General features: G+C 49.6%; 1 protein-coding gene across 4 annotated transcripts in view; it reads left to right on the top strand.

Moving 5' to 3' along the window:
• ACAP2 (ArfGAP with coiled-coil, ankyrin repeat and PH domains 2) overlaps positions 1-24018 on the top strand; it is a 1585345-nt gene that overhangs the window by 1259298 nt on the left and 302029 nt on the right. For all 4 annotated transcript variants that reach the window (XM_069618585.1, XM_069618583.1, XM_069618582.1 and 1 more), the window contains one exon: positions 22376-22557. In XM_069618585.1, the coding sequence (XP_069474686.1) occupies positions 22376-22557 (182 nt within the window). The remainder of the gene's footprint in view (positions 1-22375; positions 22558-24018) is intronic.

The following is a 24018-nucleotide window of genomic DNA, read 5'->3' as shown; positions in this document are numbered from 1 at the left end:
AGTCGTTCCACATATTTACTGTACTTGCTCAGTAGGTCCCTCCGGATTACACCTGCCTTCCCGATCGTCTCCCCTTTGATTACCACTTTGAATGATTCCCACAAGGTGTGTGCGCTACTGACGCTACCTTCATTAATCGTAAATAATTCCTCTATCTTCCTTCCCAGGTGTTCCCTCAAGTGGTCGTCTAGCAATGCCTACGCTCTTAGTCGCCATGTTGAGATCGTCTGAGTGCAGTGTTCTTCCATGTCACAATCAGTGGTGCATGGTATTCCGTTGTCACAAATTCACCCTGCGCTTCCAATCGAGTGAGGTGAGCATATAGTTGATGCGTGTGTATACTGCATGTGGGCTACAGTAGTAAGAGTACCCTCTCCTATCCCCATTCAGCTGCCTCCATGCCACTTGCAGCTTCAGCTCCCGCATCAGATTCCCCAGCACTCTAGAGGCGGGTGCCCTCCTTGTTTTTTTCATCTGATCAATCTAGCAGTAGGTTCAGGGTGCAATTGAAATCTCCCCCCACAGCCATGAGGCTCCTCTATATGGTGCTAGCAGAAGGCCTGGTGATTTAAAGAAGGTGGTGGCATCGTGGTTGAGCGCATATGTATTGATTATACAGACTTCTCTCTGTTCCAGAAGTCTGTGTACAACTGTCAACAGGCCCTTGTTGTCACACTTATAGCCCAGTAACTTAAAGGGGGCTGTGGGGGCTACCCAAATAAGGGTACCCCTAGCGTATGGCGAGTATGTCAACTACCCCCGCCACTTCTTCCCATTCATGGATAGCCTGGCAGCAGTTAAATGCATCTCCTGTAGGAGTGCAACCTGTACTGGGGAGACCCCCGGCTGGCGCATAGAGTCGGGGTTTGCTCCAAAGTACTTTAAGATGAGAAAGCGGCACCTTGAGATGGATGGGGGTGCAGATTTATTACTCCAACACCAATCAATAAGGACAACTCAATGGTTTGGCAAAGGGAGTCGGTTTAATGACAAGTACAAAAAGCGGGAAGTCATGGCAATCATCAGTGATGCGATAGTCCGTCTCGCTTCAACTCCAACTAACTTCATACAAAACATAACATTAGTACTAAAAACGCGTCATAATCTGACGTGTAACATTCAAAAGGTAACATACAATTCTATTGGTTAGGAAAAGGTAACTTTAATATAGGTGCTATATCTGTATATGGTAACGGAGTGAGGGGATTGGGTAAACACTATCAGGTGGGCAACTAAGCCCTTCCTTCAAAAATGACTAATGTAGACGTCACTAAAAGTACGACGTCCTATTGGTTCTACTAACTATAGGACCCTAGATTATTTGGGCCATTGTGATTGGGTTGGCATCAACCCCATGCATACATTTCCACTTTGCCTAGCAGCACGCAGAACGGTCAGCCAGGTGCAGGGTGTCCCCCAATTCACCCTGCCTTCCTTCAATCATACCTTTATGGGCTATGTGTCAATTAGTTCACTGTGGTTGGCCTCGAAACTGCATCTTGTCTCGAAAAAGTTCTGATTTCTCTGTCTGGGCGGATGCCAAGCGTAGGTGTGAACCTGTGCTCCTTCTCGCTCAGATGGTTACGTGCTACCACACCGTGAATTTGCCTGGTTTCTCTCAATTTGTGTATTTGATTTTCGTTTCACCCACAATCTGCCTTCGCTTTCTTATCTCGATCCTTCAGAGGCAGGATATTCTGTTCTTAGTTTCAATTAAAAGTAGCTACTGTTCATAGCTTCTATTGGTATGACCTTGGCTTCCCTGGCACAAGCTGCCTCTGCCGAGTTTCGATTCAGCCTTCTTTCCTCGTGTTGCAAGAATATGAATCTTCTTGAGTTTGGCCTATAGTAACCTGGGTTGGTTCTGCTTTTAGTGCAAAGTGGACTTGCACTTATATAATGTGCTTCGTTTTGAGGTAGATTGTGTACAATGGTGCGCGCCGCTCTATTCTTCTACTTAGCATAGCAAGCCTCACTGTTTTATTAGCTTTCTTGCAGTTACAAGCATATGTACAGGCGTTAGCTGGTTGAATATCTCCACCCTGCGTACACCTTAAGCTCCCTTGTGTTTCAACAACGTTCTCTTCTTTCAGTTTCATGATATCTTTATTATCCAAGCTCTCGTGACGTCACCATTTGTCTTCCATTAAGGCCTTTTTAGTTTCTTCCGGAACAGTACTTGGGCAATCTTCATTTTGTCTCTTTTGCTGGTAGGGTTTTCTCAATGGGGACCTTACTGTCCATGGTTGTCTGGTTATTGGTACTTCAATAGGTATCGTTCTTCTGATAAGCACCGGGCAAAGCCCTACTGCGGCTCTCTGCTGGTTTATTTGCTCATCATATGTCACATATCTTGGTGTGAACGTTCCTGGTACTTCAAAATGGGCGACTGGAGTGCAGGCTTTATTTGGGACCTCCTCTACAAACCTGTACCCCTTTATTTACCAAAAATGCATGCACCCTATTCCTCTTGATGTTAAGCCCCCTCACATTCCAGAAGGCAATATTAATACTACCCATTTCTGATGCTTGTTATTCTGCTTAGAATCACATGCTGTGCATACTGTCAGACATCTAGTGGTTATCGCAGACTATTGCATCTTTCTTTTGAGGATCGAAAGGGGACGTTGACATGGGCATGACTGTAACACTATTTGTGACGTGTAGTGTACCCAAAATCCCTCACGCGTCGAGGTCCTTCAGATTGTTTTTTCCACACAACTAGTTGGTCGCGTTATGCGGAGCTCGCAAGAGTTGATATTGCAAAATAGTTATTTCATTGTCCCACGACTGATGGTCATCTAGTCTTTGACTACTTCTCTTCGACTGCCTCGTAGACCCCTACGCCGAAGACATCCACTGCTGTTCGGTGATTGGTACATCGATCGACATCTCTCGACCGCCTGGCCTCGGCCCTCCGGCCAGGCCTTGACAGTAGGGAGAGTTGGGCCCAGAGTTAATTCTTTCCGAGATGCATTTCCTTTTCCCCTCTCTTTCCCTTTCTGGTCTGGCTGCCGCCTTTCACCTCTGCTATGGAGAGGACTCCATTTAAGTTTTGTCCATCTTGCAACGGAAAATACCCCTGGAAGGACACCCATCGCAAATGCAATAGATGCTTACCTCGTGACCACGACAAGCGTTCCTGTATGTCCTGCAAACTCTTTCGTCCTAAGACGTTAAAAGATCGGTAGACAAATCGGTGGGCAGCCTACGCAATGCCGGCCGAAAGTTGTTCCCCTGTTGGCCCCGTCACCTCGTATGATGAGGACTCTAGTGGCAGCCATGTCTCCGACCTGGAGGCCATAGACCTTTTGGCGGAACCCTCTGGTTCCCAGATGCCTATCCCCAGCCTCGACAGACAGACCACTGGTACTGTTATGGGGGAGTTCACACCCCAGCACAGGGGCACACACGCACCACCCAAGGAAAAGCACACAACCTCCAGAGCCTCCTCGACGGATATGTCGAAGAAACACCAAACGCCAACAGGGCCGCCGAAGACTTAGACGGTGCCTGTTGAGCCTAGCGGTCCGGCGCCCTCCCCGCATCAGTCTTCTCAGCATGCGACTGGGCATTCTACTCAGAAGGGTGTTCCCTCAAAAAAGCACATGAGTGCCGACACGCTGTCCAAGAGCACGTCGGCTCCTACGGTTACTGCGGAGCCGACAACCGCGATGGTGCTTACAGGCATGTCGAAATCCATTATCCAGCCGCTATCATTACGCGAGAGTCGAGTCTTGCGGCTATTGTTTTGGCAGCAAAATGGCCCAAAAGCAACCCTTCTCATCGAGAGGCGTACTCTGACAGCCCCCAGCTCCTCTCTAGGGCTTTCACTGGTACAAACCCCCCCCTCTGAAGAGCTTTTCCCTCCTCCAGACCCCTCTGATTCATCCCTGTGGACTAGAGAGAGGTTTGAAAATTACATGGATAAAATGTCACAATTCATAGATTTTTCCGAAAGATACATTACTCCCAAAAGACCTAGGGAAGAGGACTCCTGCCCCGTTCTACCTCAAGCTGCAGAAGCTCCCAATTCAGACACAAACGCGTCAGGGGGAGGAATTCAAGTTTTCTGAGCCAGAAGAAACATATGAGGATCCTTTTAATCATGAGGGTAATCGTTTTGGTCAGGACACAACTGGCCAGTGCCCAGACTGGGGACAAGATCAACCTGCAGATGAAGGGCCTTGGCTCTCACCCACTCCTACCCCCAGACCCAGACATTATTTGTCTGGACCCGCCTTCCTCACCTCAACAGAGGCAGCCATTGCCGATAGATGACCAAACAGCATTTAATTCCTTCCTGAAGAGGGCTGCAGACCACTTTCAGATCACCACACAGGAGGCTGTTCATGACTCCGATTTTGTTGAAGACATTTTTAAAGTAAAACTGCCACAAGTCAAGCTTTTCCTCTGCTGAACTCCATAAAGAAGCGCCTTGCTCCTTCCTTACTGCCTCCTTCCCTTACAAGGGCTGTCAACCCTCAGGTTGAGAAACTGTTTCGCCCCTCTCCATCTGACCCTATGTACATTCGAAGTCATGCCACACCAGACTCCCTGGTTGTTACAACCACCTGGAAAAGGGCAGGGGTGCCAGTGTCTACGACAGCAGCTCCCCACGATAAGGACTGCAAGAAACTCTGCCCTTGGCAACTGCATTACCACGTTGGCAGCCTATTCTACCAGAATTGCGAATAATACCACGCGTCTCACTAGTTACAGTGACTTACAATGCAACCTACTTCAAGAAGGCCTCCAAGAGGTCCCTGAACCCACACAATCACGCCTGCTGGCGGTGGTCTCAGAGGGTAGACAGGTGACCCACAACATTCTTAAGAACACGCTTTACGCTGCTGAGACGGCGGGACATACTCTGGCACAGGGAACTCTCCTCAAGAGACACGACTGGCTAAAAAAATTCAGATTTCAAGCTGGAGACTCAGCCCTCCTTAATAAATAAGCCTGTGGAAGAGTCTAACTTGTTTGGTAAGGCTGTGAATGACGTCTTGGAAACTGTGAAAAAAGAGCATGTGATTCTAAAATCACTCACTCAAATCACAGCCAAACCTTTACAACAGCGGGGAGGTTCAAACTCTCACCGTTCCTTTCGGGGTCAGTCCTGCTCTCGATCTCCACACAGGCAATATGGCGCAGGAGTTACCCCATGGTCCTCCGGACAAGGTTCAGCTTGCAACAGTCAATATCAGCAAAGGAGACAGTGCAGAGGCAAGGGTAGAGGCAGAAACTCTACCCCTGAAGCTCCCCGGCCTCCGCACCAAAATGACTCACCAGTCTGGATCCCCTCCCATGCCTCCCCGGTCGGGGGACGGTTGTCATTCATTCACGCATGGGAGAGGAATCGCATCAGACCAGTGGGTGCTCAAGATAGTCATCCACGGTTATTGCATTGAGTTCCAACAGCCACCTCGATATCATCCACCAAAGAGCAGATGTCTATCACCAGCACACCCCCCAATCCTGCTGGAAGAGGTGCAGATCCTTCAGGAAAAGAGCGCCATAGAAGTCAGCCCTATTCACCAGGTAAACAAGGGTATTTATTCAGAGTACTTCCTTGTACCAAAAAAGGATCTCAACATGCGCCCTGTGTTTGACTTGCGCCCAGCGAACAAGTATGTCAAACCGCAAAAAGTTCTGAATGACAAAATTGCAGGAAGTAATCCCACTGCTGGAGCAGGGGGAATTACATGGCATCATTGGACATGAAAGATGCATACATTCATACTCTTAAGTCCTGTCCCCTTTCCTCCATACTGCAAGGGCGTCCCTTCCAAGGGACGGGAGACGGAAACTTTCACCAGAAAAAAACCACCTTCCCTTTTAAATTTAGAGGTGCGCAGGGGTGCCGGCCTGGGAGCATGCGCTGACCTGACTCCCTCTGGCGCCACACCTCAGTCCCCTTTTCCGTGTCGACAGGAACAGGCCGAATTCACCAGCGCTCCTGGGTTTGGCTTCCGCCATGTAATTCTACGTGCGGATACTTTTGATCTTTTTTGACTTTTTATCAGGTACTCGGTCCTCGGGCGTCACGCTCCTCCCCGGCACATGTCGACTTCCACAGGGTTCAGCAGGTGTCCATCCTGCGACAGGCTCTTTCCAACTTCATACCCCCCACGCCCTCTGCCTACGTTGCCTTGGCCCAGACCACGGTTGGCAAGCTTGTACAGCGTGCAACGCCCTTTCTGCAAGGTCTCTGAAGAACAGACTAGCAAGGTGGAGAGAGCTCTTCCAGAGATCGCCTCCAGAGGACCTTAAAGACTTTGTCCACCATCCATCCAGGCCCATGATAGGGCCACTCTTCTCCATCGCACCCGCATGTGAGACTCCTTCCCAAGGACTCGCCCATGCGGGAGGGACCGCCCACTGTTGTACCAGCACATGCACCGAGGCTATCTCAGCTAACGGCCTACAGGCCGGGGGGTTGGTTGATCCTCCCTGTGGCAGTGTTGAGGAATCGGAAGGTTCTATTACCGGGTCTTCACCTGAGGGGCCACACCCTAGAACCGGCAATATGTCTGAGGGGGTGCCTAAATCCAGCTCTATCGGTCTCCCGGCAGAGGGTTGAATGCCTACCAGGCCTCGGCCTGAGGAGTAGGGTAGCCCCCATGATCCACATTCAAGAGTCCTGGAGGAGGCTGGGCCCAGTGAACCAAGCAACACGACACAGGCATGTTGAAGGCAGCTTGACACAATGGCCGCCATACCAGGAAAGGGAGCACGTCGAGGAACGAGTGTCAAGGTGGGACTTGTGTCGACCAGGTTCGTGGCCTACAGCCTATCCTTCATTTGCGCAGGGCAGGTTTCCGCTGCATCCATATGGGCAGGGCATGCAGCGGCTCCAGCAGCCTCCCGCTACCCCGTCAATATCTCCTACCACCCCGCCTGCCTGTGAGGACAGTTGCTTTGAAAAGGTTCCTCTGGCTCATGAAATCGTCTCAGATGAGGGTCATCCTCAGGGACGTGCTCTCTCCAAAGATTCCGGTGCCACAGGCTCCTCCGCTGGCACCAGCGCAGCTTCTGCCACCTGTTCCGGCCCCCCAACCGATTGTGCAGGCGGTTCCATACCAGCCTCTGCCGCAGCCTCCGGCTCTGGTCCCCGTACCTCAGTCTCGGGCTCCAAACACACCTCCACCGGTACTGGACCCCTAGGTGGACACAGATGAGGAGGACCCCAACACACCATTGTCAGTAAAGGCCTTCCACGAACGTCTTGCAGGGCTGGCAGAGTACCTGGGCCTGCCTCAACCCGAGGTTGAGCTACCAGCAGAGCGGGTCCTCGCAGAAGTTCTCACGCTACGCCCCTCTGCTAGGACAGGAATCCCTATGCAGAAAGACTTGGTCGCATTGGCCAAGAAAGGTTTGTTTATTTATTTGATAATGCGCACAAAACCCTCGGGTAGCCGGGCGCAGCAGTTCAAGAATATTTGAAGCTTCGTTACAACAATTGGATTATTACAATACATATGTTAGCATGATATAAATACACAGAAGCAAAGAATGTGCAATAATGGTATAAGTATAAGCATAAGCAAAGGTCATGGTTGGTTCAAGTCACACGCAGTCCAGCCGGTCAATCGACGCCTGGATGGCCAAGTACAGGCAGATGGAGGGGGATGCACTCTTGCTATCGGCCCATCCTCAGCCACATTCCTCAGTGATTGCCACGGCATCACTATACTCCAAGCCACAGTCGTCCTTGGCTTCCTCCTTTGTGGCGCTGCTAGGCATTGAAGAGAAGATTTTGGAGGCGTACGGGAAGAAGCTGTATTCCAACCCGTCCTTGCATCTTCGTCAGGCCAATGAAGATGGCATGCTGGCGGCCATTAACCAGAGGTTGTGGGGGGAAATTGCTGATTTCCTCCCAGAACTTCCTACGTAGAGCCAATGTCATGATCTCTGCTTCCAAAAGATCAGGACTTGCCCGACTCCCTTGGAAGCAGACCCATAACCCCGGTTCCGAGTGCCAGCCAGTCCCAATTGGGACCTTTTGGACCCTGTCCTGGCGCCAGTGGCACCAGGCTCATAAAGATGCCCAGTCCCAGCGCTGGAAGCGCCGGGCTCATAATGCTCGGGTGGATTTACCTGCAGCAGACCATGCTGCTTACTTACCTGCCAGTTGAACCCCGGATCCTCTTCTGTTTGGGACTACTTTTCCTGTTGGGTGGGGCAGGAGCCACTCCCTAGGTTCAGAACACTGGAACTCTTCTGGAAAGCAGGAACTCTTTTCTTACCTAGGCGTGGCTGTGGAAGGAGACACCTAAGCACTACAGGAGGCTATTTAAACCACACCCGATGGATGAATCTTGCTTTGTGTTATTCTGCATTCTCTGCAGCAGAACGCTCATCGTGTCTTCTGCTTCTGATCCTGGGCCTAAGGAAACAAAGGCTTACCATCCTGGAATCCAGTCTTCAGCAGCACCTGTAAAGACAAAGAAAGAACAGGTTAGCACTACGGTCTTCAGTGGCAGCGCATCTCTTACCTGGTCCATCGGCTGTCACCAACGCCTCGCGCTGCATTCCGGCATCTGAAAGACAAAGGCTTACCTACTCTTCGCATGTTCCGGAGGTCTTCACACTGCATTCCGGCATCTGAAAGACAAAAGCTTACCAGCTCTTCGCACGCTCCGGAGGCCTCCGGCGCTGCATCCCGCATCTGAAAGACAAAAGAAGGTGCGTTTAAAGACATTGGGCAACTTTATTACTCACGTTCCATTACTCCTTCCCACGCCGAATCCAGTGGGTATTCCAGCACCCTTCAGCTTCTCTAAAGCTCCGAACTTGTACCTGCAAGATGAAAGGGACAGTTAGTGCGCATCGTGAAGCAGGCTACAAGCGCTTACCTACGTGCTTCCAGGCGCTTCTATTCCTCACGCGGGTTCGATCCTCAACTCTCATCAGCCCGCCATCCGCCATCGCCGGAACTCTGCAAAACAAGAGATATCATTACAAAAGACTTTTAAGACATTTGAAGCGCCCAGAATTTACCGTTCGTGCAGTTAATGACGGACAGCAGTCCTCTGAGGTCAAGAGGCCTGCACCCTTATCCAGTGAAGGAACTGGTTACGGCACCCTGCCCCGAGGCAGATGGAGAGCTCGGCGTTCACTTACCTAAGGTGAGGGCGTTAACCTTTGGGGTTCTACAGGAGAAGAGAAAGGGAAGAGGAGAGAGGCACCCAATAACCCCAGTTCATTAATCCCATATTTTCTATCTGCAGACATCTTACTCTTCGAGTCAGACATACAGTGCACAGAGGTCCAGCCCAAAGAGCCAACCGTGTGTTACACATCACCTTTGAAGATACGGCATTCACCCAGTCAAGACCGGCGCCTCTGCGGGAATCAGGTGAGCGTTACAGCCAATCACGTTATAAGGCGGCACTGGCTCAGGCCAAGATGGTGGCCCACGGCATTATGGAATCCACCGTAGCCCACATTGACACCTCTGACCGGGCCATCTGCTTCGCCACGGACATGAGAAGAACAGACTGGCTCAGTGCTACTAAGTTCATCCCAGATGTCCAGGCGTGTATAATAGATCTGCTGTTCGAGGGGGGTGACCTCTTCCACTCCACCACGGACGAGGAGCTGGATAAAAAGAAAAACAGCTCACAAACGGCCAAGTCTTTATCCATCCTTACAAAGACCACGCCCAAATCATACACCCAGTCACAACAGTGCTCTGACAAGGGGCGCACGTACAGAGGGTTCTGCGGCTTCCAAGAACAGAGGTCCATGCAGCCGGACCGCTCGCTGACTCAACATCGGCGTAAGCAACATAAAAGGGGGGTGGGTAAGGGCTTTTTCCAGTCCCTCTCCTCCGCAACAGCCTCAGAGGGAAAGAAGACATGACACGCCCTTCCGGGGATCATGGGCTACCATTTCCAATACAAGGTGCTTCCTTTTGGCCTCAACCAGGCTGATGAATACGGTGGCGTCCCTCTTCAGGGCTCAAGGCCTCCACATCTACCCTACCTAGACGACTGGCTTGTCAGGGATACATCTCCGGAAGCGGTGCACCACACCTCCAGTGCTCTCATGAACATTCTGCTTGATCTGGGATTTTTGCTCAACCTCAAGAAGTTGCAGCTGCAGCCTACGCAGACACTGACCTTCTTGGGACTCATATGGGACACGTGCTCCGAGAGGGTGTTTCCATCGGAGGACAAGATCACAGCCATCAAGAAGGCCACGACTTACTTCCTCAGCAAGGATGTGACCCTCAGCCTGGTGTTACCAGCACCTCTTGGCAGCGGTCCTACTGGCTGTCCCCCACACGAGACTCAGGATGAGGAGGATACAGCTGCACTTTGCGACATCGTGCAACCAGGAGCGGGGCTCTCAAGCCGAGATGATCAACGTTCCTCCATCTCTCCACTCGGACCTCAAATGGTTGTCCACGGACTACAACCTACGGACGGGCAAGCACTTCCGGCCTCCCACCCCGCCGGTCACCATCACCATGGCCTCCTCTCTCTCGGGTTGGGGAGCCACCCTGGACAATCACTCGGTCTACGGCACCTGGACCCGGCAGGAGTACCACATCAATTGGCTGGAGCTGAATGCCATCTGGCTAGCGCTCAGAACCTTCCTTCCGCTTATCAAGGGCAAGGTTGTCCTCATCCAGACAGACAGAACTCAACCAGTATGTACTAAGTCAACAAGCCGGGAGGCACCAGGTCCCCCCCCCCGTACTGTGCCGACTGGCGATCAGCATGTGGGAGTGGGCACTGGACAACATCACCTCACGGCAGTCCACCTTACGGGGGAATCCAACCTGGAGGCGGACAGGCTCAGCAGGTTGGGAGCGGATAATTACGAGTGGCAGCTAAACAACCTCACTCTTCAGGAGATCTTCAGCAGATGGGGACACCCCCCAGGTGGACCTCTTTGGACAACAAGAATGCCAACAGTGTGCCTCCTGGCAGGGACAGGGTCCCGCCTCCCTGGGCGACGCATTTCAAATTCAGTGCAATGGCATGACGGCATACACCTTTCCTCCCACTCTGCTGATTCACAGAGTGATATGCAAGATCAAGGAGTCTCTCCAGCTCAGCACCATTCTAATCGCTCCATGGTGGCCAGCTAGGCCATGGTTCTCAGAGCTGCTTAGCCTCTCGGAGATACCACTGATTTATCTCCCCACGGCACAGCAGGGGGGGGCAGGGTCATCCACCCCCGCGCCACAGAAGTTAGCCCTCACAGCATGGTTCCTCAACCGGTAAAGCTAGGGCTCCTCAGCCTCTCGCAGGCTAATTTAGAGATCAGACAGTGCGCAAGGAGCAAGGCTACCAGAGCCCAGTATAAGGGCAAGTGGACCAGGTTCTGCCATTGGGCAGACTCTAAGAGAATCGACCCCCTTGCGTGTACACTGGAGGACGTGCTCTCCTTTTCGGCACACCTCGCCCACTCTGGCGTGCAGGTGGACACTTGCTGCACTTACCTCACAGCCATCGGGGCTTACAGGAACTCTGAGGAGGTCTTCCCCTCCTCCAATCCGATTGTCAAACATTTGACTGGACTCGCAAGGCAAGGCTCTACCCTCATATCAGGAAGCCACACCCTATGTGGGACCTGAACATAGTCTTGGGTGCCCTTGCACACAAACCGTTCGAGCCAATGGCATCCGCGGACATCAGGCTGGTCACCATTAAGATGATCTTACTAGTCGGCCTCACCTCGGCTCGCAGAGCCAGTGGAATCCAGGCGCTGGTCGCCTCAGAACCATATACTCACATGGATAAAGTAGTCCTGCGGACGCACCCAGAATTTCTGCCCAAGGTGCCGTCTGCTTTTCATTTAAACGAGGAAATGGTGATTCCTACATTTTTGTGCCGATCCAAAGGACGAGGCACACAGAGTTCTGCACTGCCTGGATGTCAGGTGTGCCCTGAAATTCTACCTTGACAGGACGAAGGGCTTCTGCAAGTTAGACGCCCTTCTTGTCACTTTTGGAGTTGCACAATCAGGCTATCAGGCCTCCAAGGCTTCCATATGCCGCCGGATGCTCTCTGCCATCAAAGAAGCATACAAGGGTCAGCATAAGCCACTCCCGGCCAACATGCATGCCCACGCAGTCGGGGCCATCGCATTCCAGCGCCATGTCCCTTGGCAAGTCATAAGCAGCCCGGCCACCTGGGCCACCCCTTCGGCTTTCTGCAAGCACTACTGTTTGGATGCCGGCCCTAGATCAGATGCTGCTTTCGGACAGGCGGTTCTCAGGAACCTGTTTGCTTAAGGAGGGTCTCCTCTCCACCCTGGGGCTACATTCATTTGTAATCGCCTATGCAGTATGAAGGAAAGGGGACGGGACGTAAGAGTAATTATAAGTTACTCACCGTAGTGACTAAAATACTCTTAGTTCTTAGTCCCCTTTCCTCCATACGTCCCATCATCCTCCCATCTAATAAAACTGGTGTCATTAGGCAATGTTAATCAATTGTCGTCATGTCTATGGGGACTGAGGTGTGTCGCCGCAGGGCGGAAGCAGGACAGCGCATGCTCCCAGGGCCGCATCCCTGCGCGCCTCTGAATTTAAAGGGAAGAAGGTTTTTTCTGGTGAAAAAGTTCCGTCTCCCGTCCCTTGGAAGGGGCACCCTTGCAGTATGGAGGAAAGGGGACTAAGTGCGTTAGTCACTACGGTGAGTAACATATAATTATTTCAATGTTTTCACGCACAGAAAGTACCTAAGGTTCATGATAGAGGACTTGCACTATCAGTTCAAGGTCCTTCCCTTCAGCATTGCTTCAGCTTCACAGGTGTTCACGAAGGTACTGATGGCAGCAGCTGATCACCTGCGCAGCCAGTCCATCCTTATCTCGATGACTGGCTAATAACAGGGGATTCGTATGGAAGATGCCTAACAAATACCCAGAAGACGGTAGATGTCCTCTTCATTCTAGGGTTCTCGATCAACAAGAAAAAGTCCAGCCTAGACCCCAGCCAAGTCAAACAGTTTCTGGGGGCTCTAATTTGGACCAAAGATGGCCTTGTCTTTCCCCTCCAAAGAGAGGATTCAAAACATTCTGTACCAGATCCCTCACTATATAGCCAGTCCGGAGGTGACCATATGCAAAGCCATGCGACTGTTGGGGATGATGGCCTCCTGCATTTACATAGTTCCACACGCATGTCTGTAAATGCGCCCCATGCAAGAGTGGCTCTGGAGCCAATGGTGTCAGGCCAGCGGACAATGGGACGATCTAGCGGTTGTCTCGGCATCCCTCGTTCAGTCACTGCACTGGTGGTCAAGGGAAAACCTTGTGCAGGGGAAGACCTTCACCACCCCCACAGTAGAAGCCACTCTCACCACAGACGCATCTCTGACAGGGTGGAGGGGCTCACCTCCTTCATCAGACGGTGCACCGCATGTGGTCTCCAGTGGTAGAAAACCAACCACATAAACCTGTTGGAACTGCTAGCACACCTCCAGGGGAAGACAGTCCTAGTCCTTACAGACAGTACTATGGCCATGTATTACCCAAACAAACAAGGGGGCACTCGCGCTCCAGGGCCATCCAAACTGTCACAGAACATATGGAAATGGGCTCTCAAACACAAGATGTTCCTCCTGTCACAACACGTTCCAGGGAACCTCAATCTTCTGGGGGACGTACTCGGCAGAGACTTCCCACTACCCGTAGAGTACGAGTGGCGATTACATGAAGACATTGTTCTCAACGTCTTCACAGACTGGGGCTTTCCGGAGATCGACTTGTTTGCAACTCTAGAGAACGCACAATGCTCAGATTACGCCTCCAGGTACCTGCAGAAACGCTCCAAGGGGGAACGGTCTCTGAATAACATGGTTAGGGAAATGTGTCTACGCTCCCCTACACACCACCCCCGCTCCGACTCCCCTGCCCGACAAGATAGTGCTCAAGATGCACCAGGAACCAGTCAGGATGTTTCTGGTGGGCCCGCCAAGCTTGGTTCTCCCATCTCATGGCAATGTCGGTCTCCCCTCACAAGAATCGGCCATGCCCTTACAACATGCTGTCGCAAGACAAGGGGAAAACACTCCATCCATCAAACTCTCAACTTAGCAGCCTGGCTCCTGAGGTCATAGAGTTTGGGCACCTCCAACACCCTCAAAGATGTATGGACATACTCAGGGAAGCACGGAAACCAACACCAGACATTGCTACTCCAGCAAATGGAAACGCTTTGTCATCTTGTGCAATGGCAAAAGCATCAATCCAATTGAATGCACGCCAGCACATATTGTCCCTACCTGCTAGATTCAGGCCTAGTTTTCAATTCCCTAAAAGTCCACCTAGCTGCACTTTCAGCATACACCACATCCCAGAAGAGACTTGTGGTGTGAAATTCGAGTAATAAAGGAACTTATGCAGTGGGTAAAGAGAATTCATCCCCCTATTTCCAACCCAGCTCACGGAAGGGACCTGAATATTGTATTAACTAGACTAATGGGACCTCACTTTTAACCAATGCATAAGGCTAGACTTAAAGCACTCACCTACATGACGCCTTCTTGGTGGCAATCACTTCAATAAGGAGAGTTGGTGAACTGCAAGCTCTTTCATTTCAAGACCCATTCGTCACAATTCACAAGGATAATGTGGCCCTGCGCGCTCACCCACAATTTGCGCTTAAATTTATTTCAAAGTTCTATGTGAACCAGTCCATAGAACTACCCACCTTTTTCCAGAACCTCACTAACGTGGCAGAAAGAAGCCTCCACACACCAGATGTGAGGAGAGCGGTGATCTATTACCTGGAAAAGACAAGACCACTTGGAAAGACAATCCAGTTTTTCATTTCAGCTAGTAGAGAGGGGACCCTGTCTCTAAATAAGAATACATGCATTATTCATCGTAATGGCATTTCTGATAATTGTATCTGTTTAGATTCACATGCGCCCACCCTTCCTCCCCTCCTGGAGTAGAAGGAACATGGACATCTTGCACCTTCTCTCTTCTGTACTCGCTCATGTTGACCATAACGCTCCCTCACAGCAGAAAAAAAACAATCTTAGAGACCTCGACGCGTGAGGGATTTTGGGTACACTAGACGTCATGTTAGGGATAGTGAGACAGTCACACCCATGTCGACTTCCCCTTTCGATCCTCAAAAGAAAGATGCAATACTCTGCTATTGCCACTAGATATCAGACTATATGCACAGCATGTGAATCTAAGCAGACACAATCATCAGAAATGCCCATTTTGGCATCTTTTTGCAGGGACGTCCCACTCACCATTCTACTTCCTCCCTCACTACACTTCTCTTCCCTGAGTATCTACACCCCTGCAGTGCGTGCATTCCTTGACCTCTTCCCGCAGTCCTTCAAGTCTCTCTTTTACCCCACTGCCCAGTCCCTCCCCCCCAACCCCCAAGTGGGGCAGCCCAGCATGCAATTCAAGTTCCCAGCGGTACATAGTCCGTTCAGGCTCAGTCGTTTCTCGCGCTAACCACTATCCCTCACCCCTCTCACCAGTTCCGGGCGCACTCCCAACAGAGATCCCCCAGGGTCAACAGGAAGTGCAAAGCTCACAATCTTCCCTGCTTACTCCGCAATCTTGCCGTCTCCTAGTTGCCCCCCCCATTGTCTTCCAGCCAGCAGCAGCCTCCTTCCTGCCACTTGTTGGTTTCTCATGTTCTGCCTCAGGTTCACCTAAATTGGCTCCATCGTTTCCTTGGTCCTCCCTCAGGAAACAGCCTCTTGTCTCCCACATAGTGGAGGCACTCCAACCAAGTCCATCCACGCTTGTGCCCCACTAGTGTTGTCAAAAAAGTGTGAGGTATCCTTATGAAGTACTTTGAGCTTGGCTGGAAATATCAGCATATACTTCATGCTTGCCTGTCACAGCCGCTCTTTAGTGGGACTAAAGGCTTTCCTTTGCTTCTGTACTTTCATGATGTAGTCTGGGTACACCGCGATCTTGGCTGAGCCCCTCTCTGTTAGCCCTCCTTGCCTTGAGAATGCCAGGATTGCCTCGCTGTAGTTCTGAAGCTTTGTGATCAAGGGTCTCGGTGGCACCCATGGTGGTGGGGTTTGGGGGGGGTCTCCTGGCTGAGGAGCGATGGGCCAGTTCCACCGTGAAGCCCTGTGACAGGTTACCAACTCCGACTTCTTGTAGCAGCATGTTTTCCACATATGTCGTGGGGTCCCTCCCTTCCATCCCATCGGGTAGACCCAGTATTCGGATGTTGTTGGGCCTGGCTCTCCCCTGTGCCTCCTCAGCCCTGTTCTGAAGTGCAGCCACCTTCATCTTCAGTTCTCTGACCTCAGATTGGGTCGCCACCATGTCCTGCTTATTTTCCCTTGCTTGCGATTCAGCGGACTGTACTCTCTCTGCCAGCCCCCTGACATCTTGTCTCAGCAGCCCCACATCAATTCTGACTTCTTCAAACCCCCTCCAGGGTCGTTTGGAGTGTAGCTATAACCTTCAGTATTTGGCTTTTATCGGTCTTCCCCTCTGGCTGCACCGGCGTACCTTTGTTGGGACTCGCCGCTTGCTTCCCCTTTGCAGGCAAATGCCGCCCATCTTCATCTGCTTGGACTTGCCCCTGTGCTGTTTATCCGGCAGGTGCGCGGTCTTCTTCCTCTGTGTGGCAGCCCGGGTAAGATTCTGTTTCTTCAGTGGGTAACCGCAATCCAAGTGGGTGATGTGCCCTTCGTTCAGTCTGCTTGCTTATGAAGGACCTAAGTAGGGGTCTGCTTCCTATGCTTCGTTGCACCGTAGTCTCTCCCCTCTACTGTGCCACGGCCTTATCTCACACAGTGTCAGGACTGATGGGGTCTGCGCTGCACTGGTGCAAGCGTCTCAGGGTTGCTGTTTTCCGTTGCTCCTTTCCTTGCCTCTCACTGCGGCTCCCTCCACCGGTCACACCGTCTTCCCATTTCTGTCGCTGACTCCTATTGCACTGCTTCCCGCTGCACTCCTTCCACAGGTTCCCTGTACAATCCTTTGCGGCAGGCTTCCATTTACTATCTGCACAGTAAGGTGGGGACTCACTATATTGATCAACCACATCTAGTGTATGCAGGATGGAGAGGGGCACACACAGTCTTGTTTACCATGTGGTCCACTCCAGGGGCCGCAGTCAGGCAACCACTTCCGTACCTCAGGCACTCTCTGCTCACAGAGCTTCCATCCTCTGGTCCCACCTTGATTGGGGGGCTGCTACTACTACCTTCTAAGCAGGCGCACCCGAGGCAGGTCCCTCTAGCCTGGCCAGCACTCTCCCTTGCCAAAGTCTGTGTTCTGCGCGCGCTGTACTGCGTTATTGCCTCATGTGCCTCTATATAGGTGTGCAGATTGGCTCTGTATGCCCTCAGGGCTCAAGAAAAAGTTATTCTTCTTTCCCTGCACAACTCTGGAGTGGGTGCAGCAGTCCAGCCTTCACTGCTGCTCACCACCAGCCGACACACTGCTGCAGCCTGGGCGCATACATGCCTCAACGGAGATCCCAGTGGCACACCTCACACTGCGGGCTGGGCTCCAGGGCCATCAGCTGTTCAGCGCTCCCCTTTATGGGGCAATGTGCTCTGCGTGCTTCAGCTGTTCCCTGTGGCTTCACACCGACTCCTGGCTGCCTCCTCGCTCCGGCCTTGCTGCTCCTTACTGCAGCACGGGAGCAGTGGGACTTCCTCCCTCTCCCGCTTTGCACACGCCAGCAGCTGGCAGGGGAGGATCCCTGCACTGTGGCACTTCGGCACCTCTCCGCAGCTTCTGTTCGGCTCAGCAGGGCATCTCAGGCGGTCGCCTTTTTGCCGGCTTGCGGCTAGGCACTTCAGTGCTGCTTTCTAGGCTGATCTGTCCCCATTTCTGGAGCACAACAGCTCCAGTTCACTCAGACTGCATCCCGACGCAATTGCATGGTAGTTCCCGGCTGAAACGTTCATTTATCCGCACTATAGAGGCTTATCGATTTCAGATCTGGCAGAGCACCAGAGACTTGCTGCTCACTCCATGGCTGCTAGCCACGCCCCCCATAGGCATTGTAGTTAGCCCAGAGTCCTGAGTCTGTTACAGCACAGTCCGAATCTGTGCATCTGTGACAGGTTCCCTGTGAGATGGTAGCCCGGGTTTCGCAAAATTATATTTCAGTCTCTGGAATCCGTGCTTTGCTATGGAGAGCCTCAGCTGTCCCCAATAGTCTGCTTCCCCAAGCAACCGTCTCAAAGGGATGAGGATTAAGCCCCTCTCCGACGGTCACCATGAGTAAGGTAGCTAGAATATCAAGGCAATCGGTTCAAAGCCAAATAACTGACCTGCAGTCACCAACGCCTTTATAAGCAAGACCTTGGAGGCTTGGAGGCAAACGGATACTACCTTGCGCAGACCCGGATATGTCGAAACACGAACTGCAAAGTGTGAAAAAGAAACTGAAGGATTAAACTGAGCGTACCGTACTCCACCTGCAAAGGTACTCATTGAAGTTCAGTACAAGTAACTCACTGCGGTGGTTAACACGTGTCCACATTTCTCTGTCTCAGCCTCTGGGCTCCAGCAGAGAGGGAACGATCCTCTCAACCCTGCTCACCTGAACACCGGATCACTTTGCACACTTCACCCGCTTCACTTCCGGGCCAGTATTTATATTGGAATCCTTAAAGTGATAGCATCCCACAAGAAGGTAGGCACAGCGCTGCAAGTTTTCCAACCGGGAATGCAACAAAGTATCAACACTGGAACACTTTGCACACTTCGGACCCTTTATCCCCTGTGTTGGTGGTCCCCGGAACAGGACTCGTTCTACTGAAATCCCAATGATATGCAGTTCTTGTGTGGTTTCTGTAACCAGTTTCCTCCACACCTGTTGGTTGTTCCGGCAAATGGATTTAAATTTGGGTTTGACTTTTACTGATGGGAGCTCCGTTTGAACCCCTTCATTCTTGCTCTGAGATTGCTCACCCTTGAGGTGATTTTCCTGGTTGCCATCACGTGTATACATAAACAATGATCAGGGCGTCCTGGTCATTGTTTATGTTTGCACATGTTTGAAAACTCAAGTAATCCGGGAAGAGCCAGGTACCTCTTCTTTGGAATACTGGTTGCCATCACTTCACCGTAATGGGTGAGTAAGCTCCAGGCGTTCTGCCAAACCTCCCTATTTGGTTATCTCCAAAGAGAAGGTGACTAAGAGTAAAGCTCTCCTTTGTTCCAAAAGTGGTCTCAGAATGTCTTCTCTCTCAGAAGTTCCATCTTCCTGTGGTGCTCGTGTTGACAGGGCTGTGACCAATGATCAAAGAGACTGCACACATCTGTTTACTGCGCCACAATTAGATTTCAAAGACTTGAACTAGTTCCCATGTTGAAAAACAATTTATTGATAGCCCTTTTTACAATGACACGTGTTTCGGCACATTCCCTGTGCCCTCCTCAGATCAGGGCAATGTCTATTTTGGTGAGTGCAAGTAATGCAAAAAAATTATTTAATAAAGGATGAACATGATGTCCAAACGTAACAAATACAGAGAAAGCCCCAATTAGGGCCACACAAATCATATTAAAGTCATATGTTTGGCACAGTTCACATAAAAATAAAAGAAACAAATGAGACATCCATTTTATGATAAATCAGATCACATCCCGTGACATTGCATGAAGGCCATATAGAATTAAATAGACAGCAAAAATCAGATAAATTGTAACGGTTGTGTGGATCAAGGACAATTGTGATTAAAACATACTATTCGGCCGTTGAAATTTCATTGGAAGAGGGTGGAGGTGGGGGTGAAGGGTATTTGAAAGTTTAGAGAGGAGAGAAAAGAAAACCAAAATTGAAAAAATAATAAGTAAATCTGCGGGGTTGCATTGAGTATGTCATTGAAGAAACCCCAAGTGGGTAAATCAAGCTTACCCATCGACTGATTTGTCAGCTACACATTAACGTGGTTGGCATATGAGTCCCATCAGACTCTGTACGTCTTCTAAAAAATAGAGGTAAGACATAAAGGTCTATTTTGTGCGTGAATAGATCCGTGTGTGCTATTACATTTCCGCCAATTAGGTGGAAAATATGCATTATGACCGGTCCGTGAGCACGATTGCATTATAGTGCATGTTAGTTAAAGTCTCGCATTGATTACCCCTAGCCGCCAATGCGTTCATTTCCGCTGGGCTCTGGCAAAAATGTTTGTGGTGTGTTAAATTACCTCAAATGTATGCATGTTGTTTCAATCTGTGTGACAGAGCTCAGTCTTAGGCATTCTTTTGTTAGCGTTATGTACAACGGTACGGATAAGAAAATAGTCATGCGGTTTCACCCGTGTGGCAGCGTATTAGCGTTATGTGCAACAGTGAAGATAAGGAGTGTGGGGGGTCGATTGCCGTCTGCAGTGCGGACCCTTAGCTAATTGGTGCGCTGCTGGGTGGGCTAGACAGCCCCCTAGGGCTTACCTGCAAATTTCAAGATTCATGCATCACACGTCGGGTTTCAAAGATGGAAGTCGCCATACGATCTCCTTTGTATATAGGATGTGATCAAGCATACCCTGTCAAGATGGATCATTATCTGCATTTAAGAATGCTACAATCTGGTTGGGAATGATCTGCCTGTGTCGGAGCACATTTTACAAGAGCAGTGGCTGCCACCTTTACCCTGCAGAGGGGATTCCCTGTCCTGGATATTTGCCAGGCAGCAAAATGGGCATCTTTGCACATGTTTACTTAGCATTACTGCTTGGATTTTCTTGCGGGACTGGATGCAAGTTTTGGTCGGGCAGTCCTGCAGAGCTTTTGGTTTAGGTGGTGTCATTTCTTCCTCCCTACTCCAGATTTACGTACTGCTTTGGGTGTCGATCATAGATGAGAAATCTATGGGAGGAAATAATCCATTAGAAGAACAAATTACTTACCTATCTGTAATTTTGTATTTGTATTTATTGATTTATAAAGTGCCGTACACCAAGGCGCTGTACAGTGGAACAACTTAATACATAAAAACATAAACAATATAACGGTGGAAGCAAAATTACAATATGAATCATTCAACAAAACAGTGAAAACAGCAATTAACTGAAAGGGAAAGGGGGAATAGGGGAGTGGGACCGGGTGGGGTATGGGGGTAGGGTGGTGATGAGTTGGAGGAGAGAAGGGAGAGAGAGAAGGGGAGGTGGTAGAGGGGAGAGAGATAGTCAAGGGGAAAGAATAAGGAGGGAGGGGATGCAGAAGGGGGAGGGGGATTCAAGGAGGAGAATGGAGGAGGAGAGATTTAAGGGAAGTGCGGAATAAGGAGAAGGTCGGTGTGGAGCGGATTGCGAGAGGAAGGGAGTTCCAGTGCAGAGGCGCTAGGAGTTGGAAGGAGCGGAAACGGGAGGAGGCACAGGGGGATGGAGGTACAGTGAGAAGGAAATGGTCAGCGGATCGAAGGGAACGGGAGGGGGAGTAGAAAGAGAGAAGGGAGGAGAGATAAGGGGGGAGCGAGACCATGGGGGGATTTTCTTTCTGATAGATGTTCCTTCCACGGATTCCTCATCGCCCTCCCTACCTGCCCCTCTTGGCAAAAAGCTAGTACACCATCAGTTCTATGGCCCCTCACTGTCAGAGTGCTAGGGTGAAAGGGTGTAACTGAGCTCAATGGGTGCGCCTTCGCCATATATTCTGGCATCCACTTTATGTCCGGCATTGGGTGCGTAGAGGCGCCGGACGGAGCCGTGCTGTCTCCCCTGGTGGTGGAATATTTTCTGAACAGCTGCGCCGGGGATGGGATTATCATAGATGAGGAATCCGTGGGATTATCATCCATTAAAAAGAAAATTACCAAGAGATAAGTAATTTGTTCTTTACAAATGCAATGTGGCTAAAGAAAAGCAAGAAAAAAGGCCTGCCATTCTCATCTAAATTACAACTGATTATTTTAGCATCGCGCTTCATTATGAAATTAGTTTGTCATGTAATTGCTAACATTTAATTGGAACAATTGATGAACTTTTGGAACACTTGTAGGATGTAAAATTCAGAAAAAACTTCTATTAATAATTCATGTACCCAATCCAGTGTAAGCGATGGGCAGCAACATCACGTGATGTAGAATACTTCCTCACCGAAAGAGCTTCAAAGCCTTAAAGAGATAAACAAAAATTGACTAAAGAGTCTGTTACCTGGCACAGAATAGGGACTTTCATCCTAAATAATGAGGGCAAAGTGACATTTTGCAGAGATTCCGTGAGCTGTATATAGAGGAAAGATGAAAGCCTCTGAAAGTGTTGACTGTAGATTCTGTTTTAACCATTAAAATATATTATTTCTTGCAATGCTATTTTGTACAACCAATAGTTTTAACATATATTTTGTTATTGTAGGGTTGTTTTTTCCTGTCGTAATTAAAGGTTGCCATTCTATACTCATATAAGTGGGTTGTTAAAATGTATTGCACTTTATTTAGGCTAGAAAAGGAGGCATATATCAGAGCAAAGTATGTGGAAAAGAAGTTTGTGAACCACACTGCTGATTTTGAATTCTCTGTCGATGGAAGGAGAAGGCCTTATTCTCATTGCAAGAAGGAAAACAGGATCAGTAGCTCGGACACGTTGCTTACCTCACAGGAACACTTATCTAGAATTTCAGGTATGTTAAGTTGCTGTTTTAAAGTATTTTTTTAGACAATTTGTACCTGTTCCTCAGTGGAACCAAAGCGCTGGATTCTTTCTCCAGTTAATTATCACCATGTAATATTGAAATTACGATATCCAATCACTTGAGTAGATGTATGGCTAGAGCATTGAATATAGAAAATTGGATTGTAAAATTGTACAGCTTGCTCCTAAATGTACTGTAGTGTGTTTACTGGATGCTGGTTATCGGAGCTTGGTGGCAAAGAAAATAGTGTGGTAAAAGTAGTGTAGTCTGGATCAATCTTGTATTAGGGCTCACAAGACACAACTAAAAAGAAGGGAGTGAAAAATCAAAAGGGTATGTAAAGTCTCTTTCATGGTACAAGCTTCATTTAGAGTACAGAGATACAGCCACACTCCAATACTTGCTTGTAGTTTAAATAGATTTTAAAATGTGTTATTTTATCATTTTATCACTGCATGTCATTGTTCCTCATTCACAGGGAGACCTAGTAGTTGAGTGCCTTTGCATTTCACGCTGCCAACCAATGCCTTTTCAGGACATGATTTTAAAAACAGATGTTGAGACCTTTCAATGGTGTCTGGTTTTTCACTTGCACATTATGGGGATGTTTTTCTGCAGTCCTCTGAGAAGTCACTCAAGAAGACCAAAAATGTATCTAAAGGGCGCCTGGCGGAGTCCTGATATGCCCAGGAGGGTACACGTATTAATATCAAAGGAATCAGGACGTGAGATCACCATACAGCTGTAAAGTTTTGGAAAAAATGATTTAATCTCAAAACAATTTTTTCACACAAAATGTTAAGTATTTACATTTCTTTCGATAAGCACGAAAGTGACACGGACAGGTTTGGTATTTTAACAATGGGGGATACAACAATGGGGGGAGACATCATTCTGCCTTTCCATTACACAGATTTGAGACCTAAACAGGGCCATTAATAGGCATTTTGGCTCCTGTTGCAATCCTTGGATCCAGGAAACCTAGATCGACTCGCTCCAGTGTATTCAATACACCACAGTCCTCCATGATGTCATTAGGGACTCTCAAGAACAGCCACACCGCCGAACCCTCAGTTGACAGTAAGCTGTACTCAAATACACACGAATGTGTAGATTCTAGGCACTACTCAGCCACTAATACGTAACTCTAAATAATAAACAATAAACAGCCGAGATCCTCACAGCTATACTTTCCCCCACAGATAATACTCACGGACAGAACTACGCTTCACGTCTCTCCTGATGAAGGTCACCACAATAACGTGCTCAAAAAAAGCCCCCGTTGGCTGAAACACTCGTGTCGATGATCCGTGACACAACTGTTTAACCCCCGTTGTATGTTTATATATAGTGTTGTGTACACTGTCTGTTAAATAGCCCTGGACTAAAAGTAGTCCTGGGTAGCACGCTCTCAAATTCTGTTTCACCTAATTGTTGTATCCACTTGTG

This window comes from Ambystoma mexicanum, chromosome 10 (genome assembly GCF_040938575.1).
Source record: "Ambystoma mexicanum isolate Mex_15411 chromosome 10, UKY_AmexF1_1, whole genome shotgun sequence".
In the NCBI taxonomy this organism is placed as follows: domain Eukaryota; kingdom Metazoa; phylum Chordata; class Amphibia; order Caudata; family Ambystomatidae; genus Ambystoma; species Ambystoma mexicanum.
The sequence above is the reverse complement of the archived record's forward strand: the minus strand, read 5'-3'. Positions and strand labels throughout refer to the sequence as shown.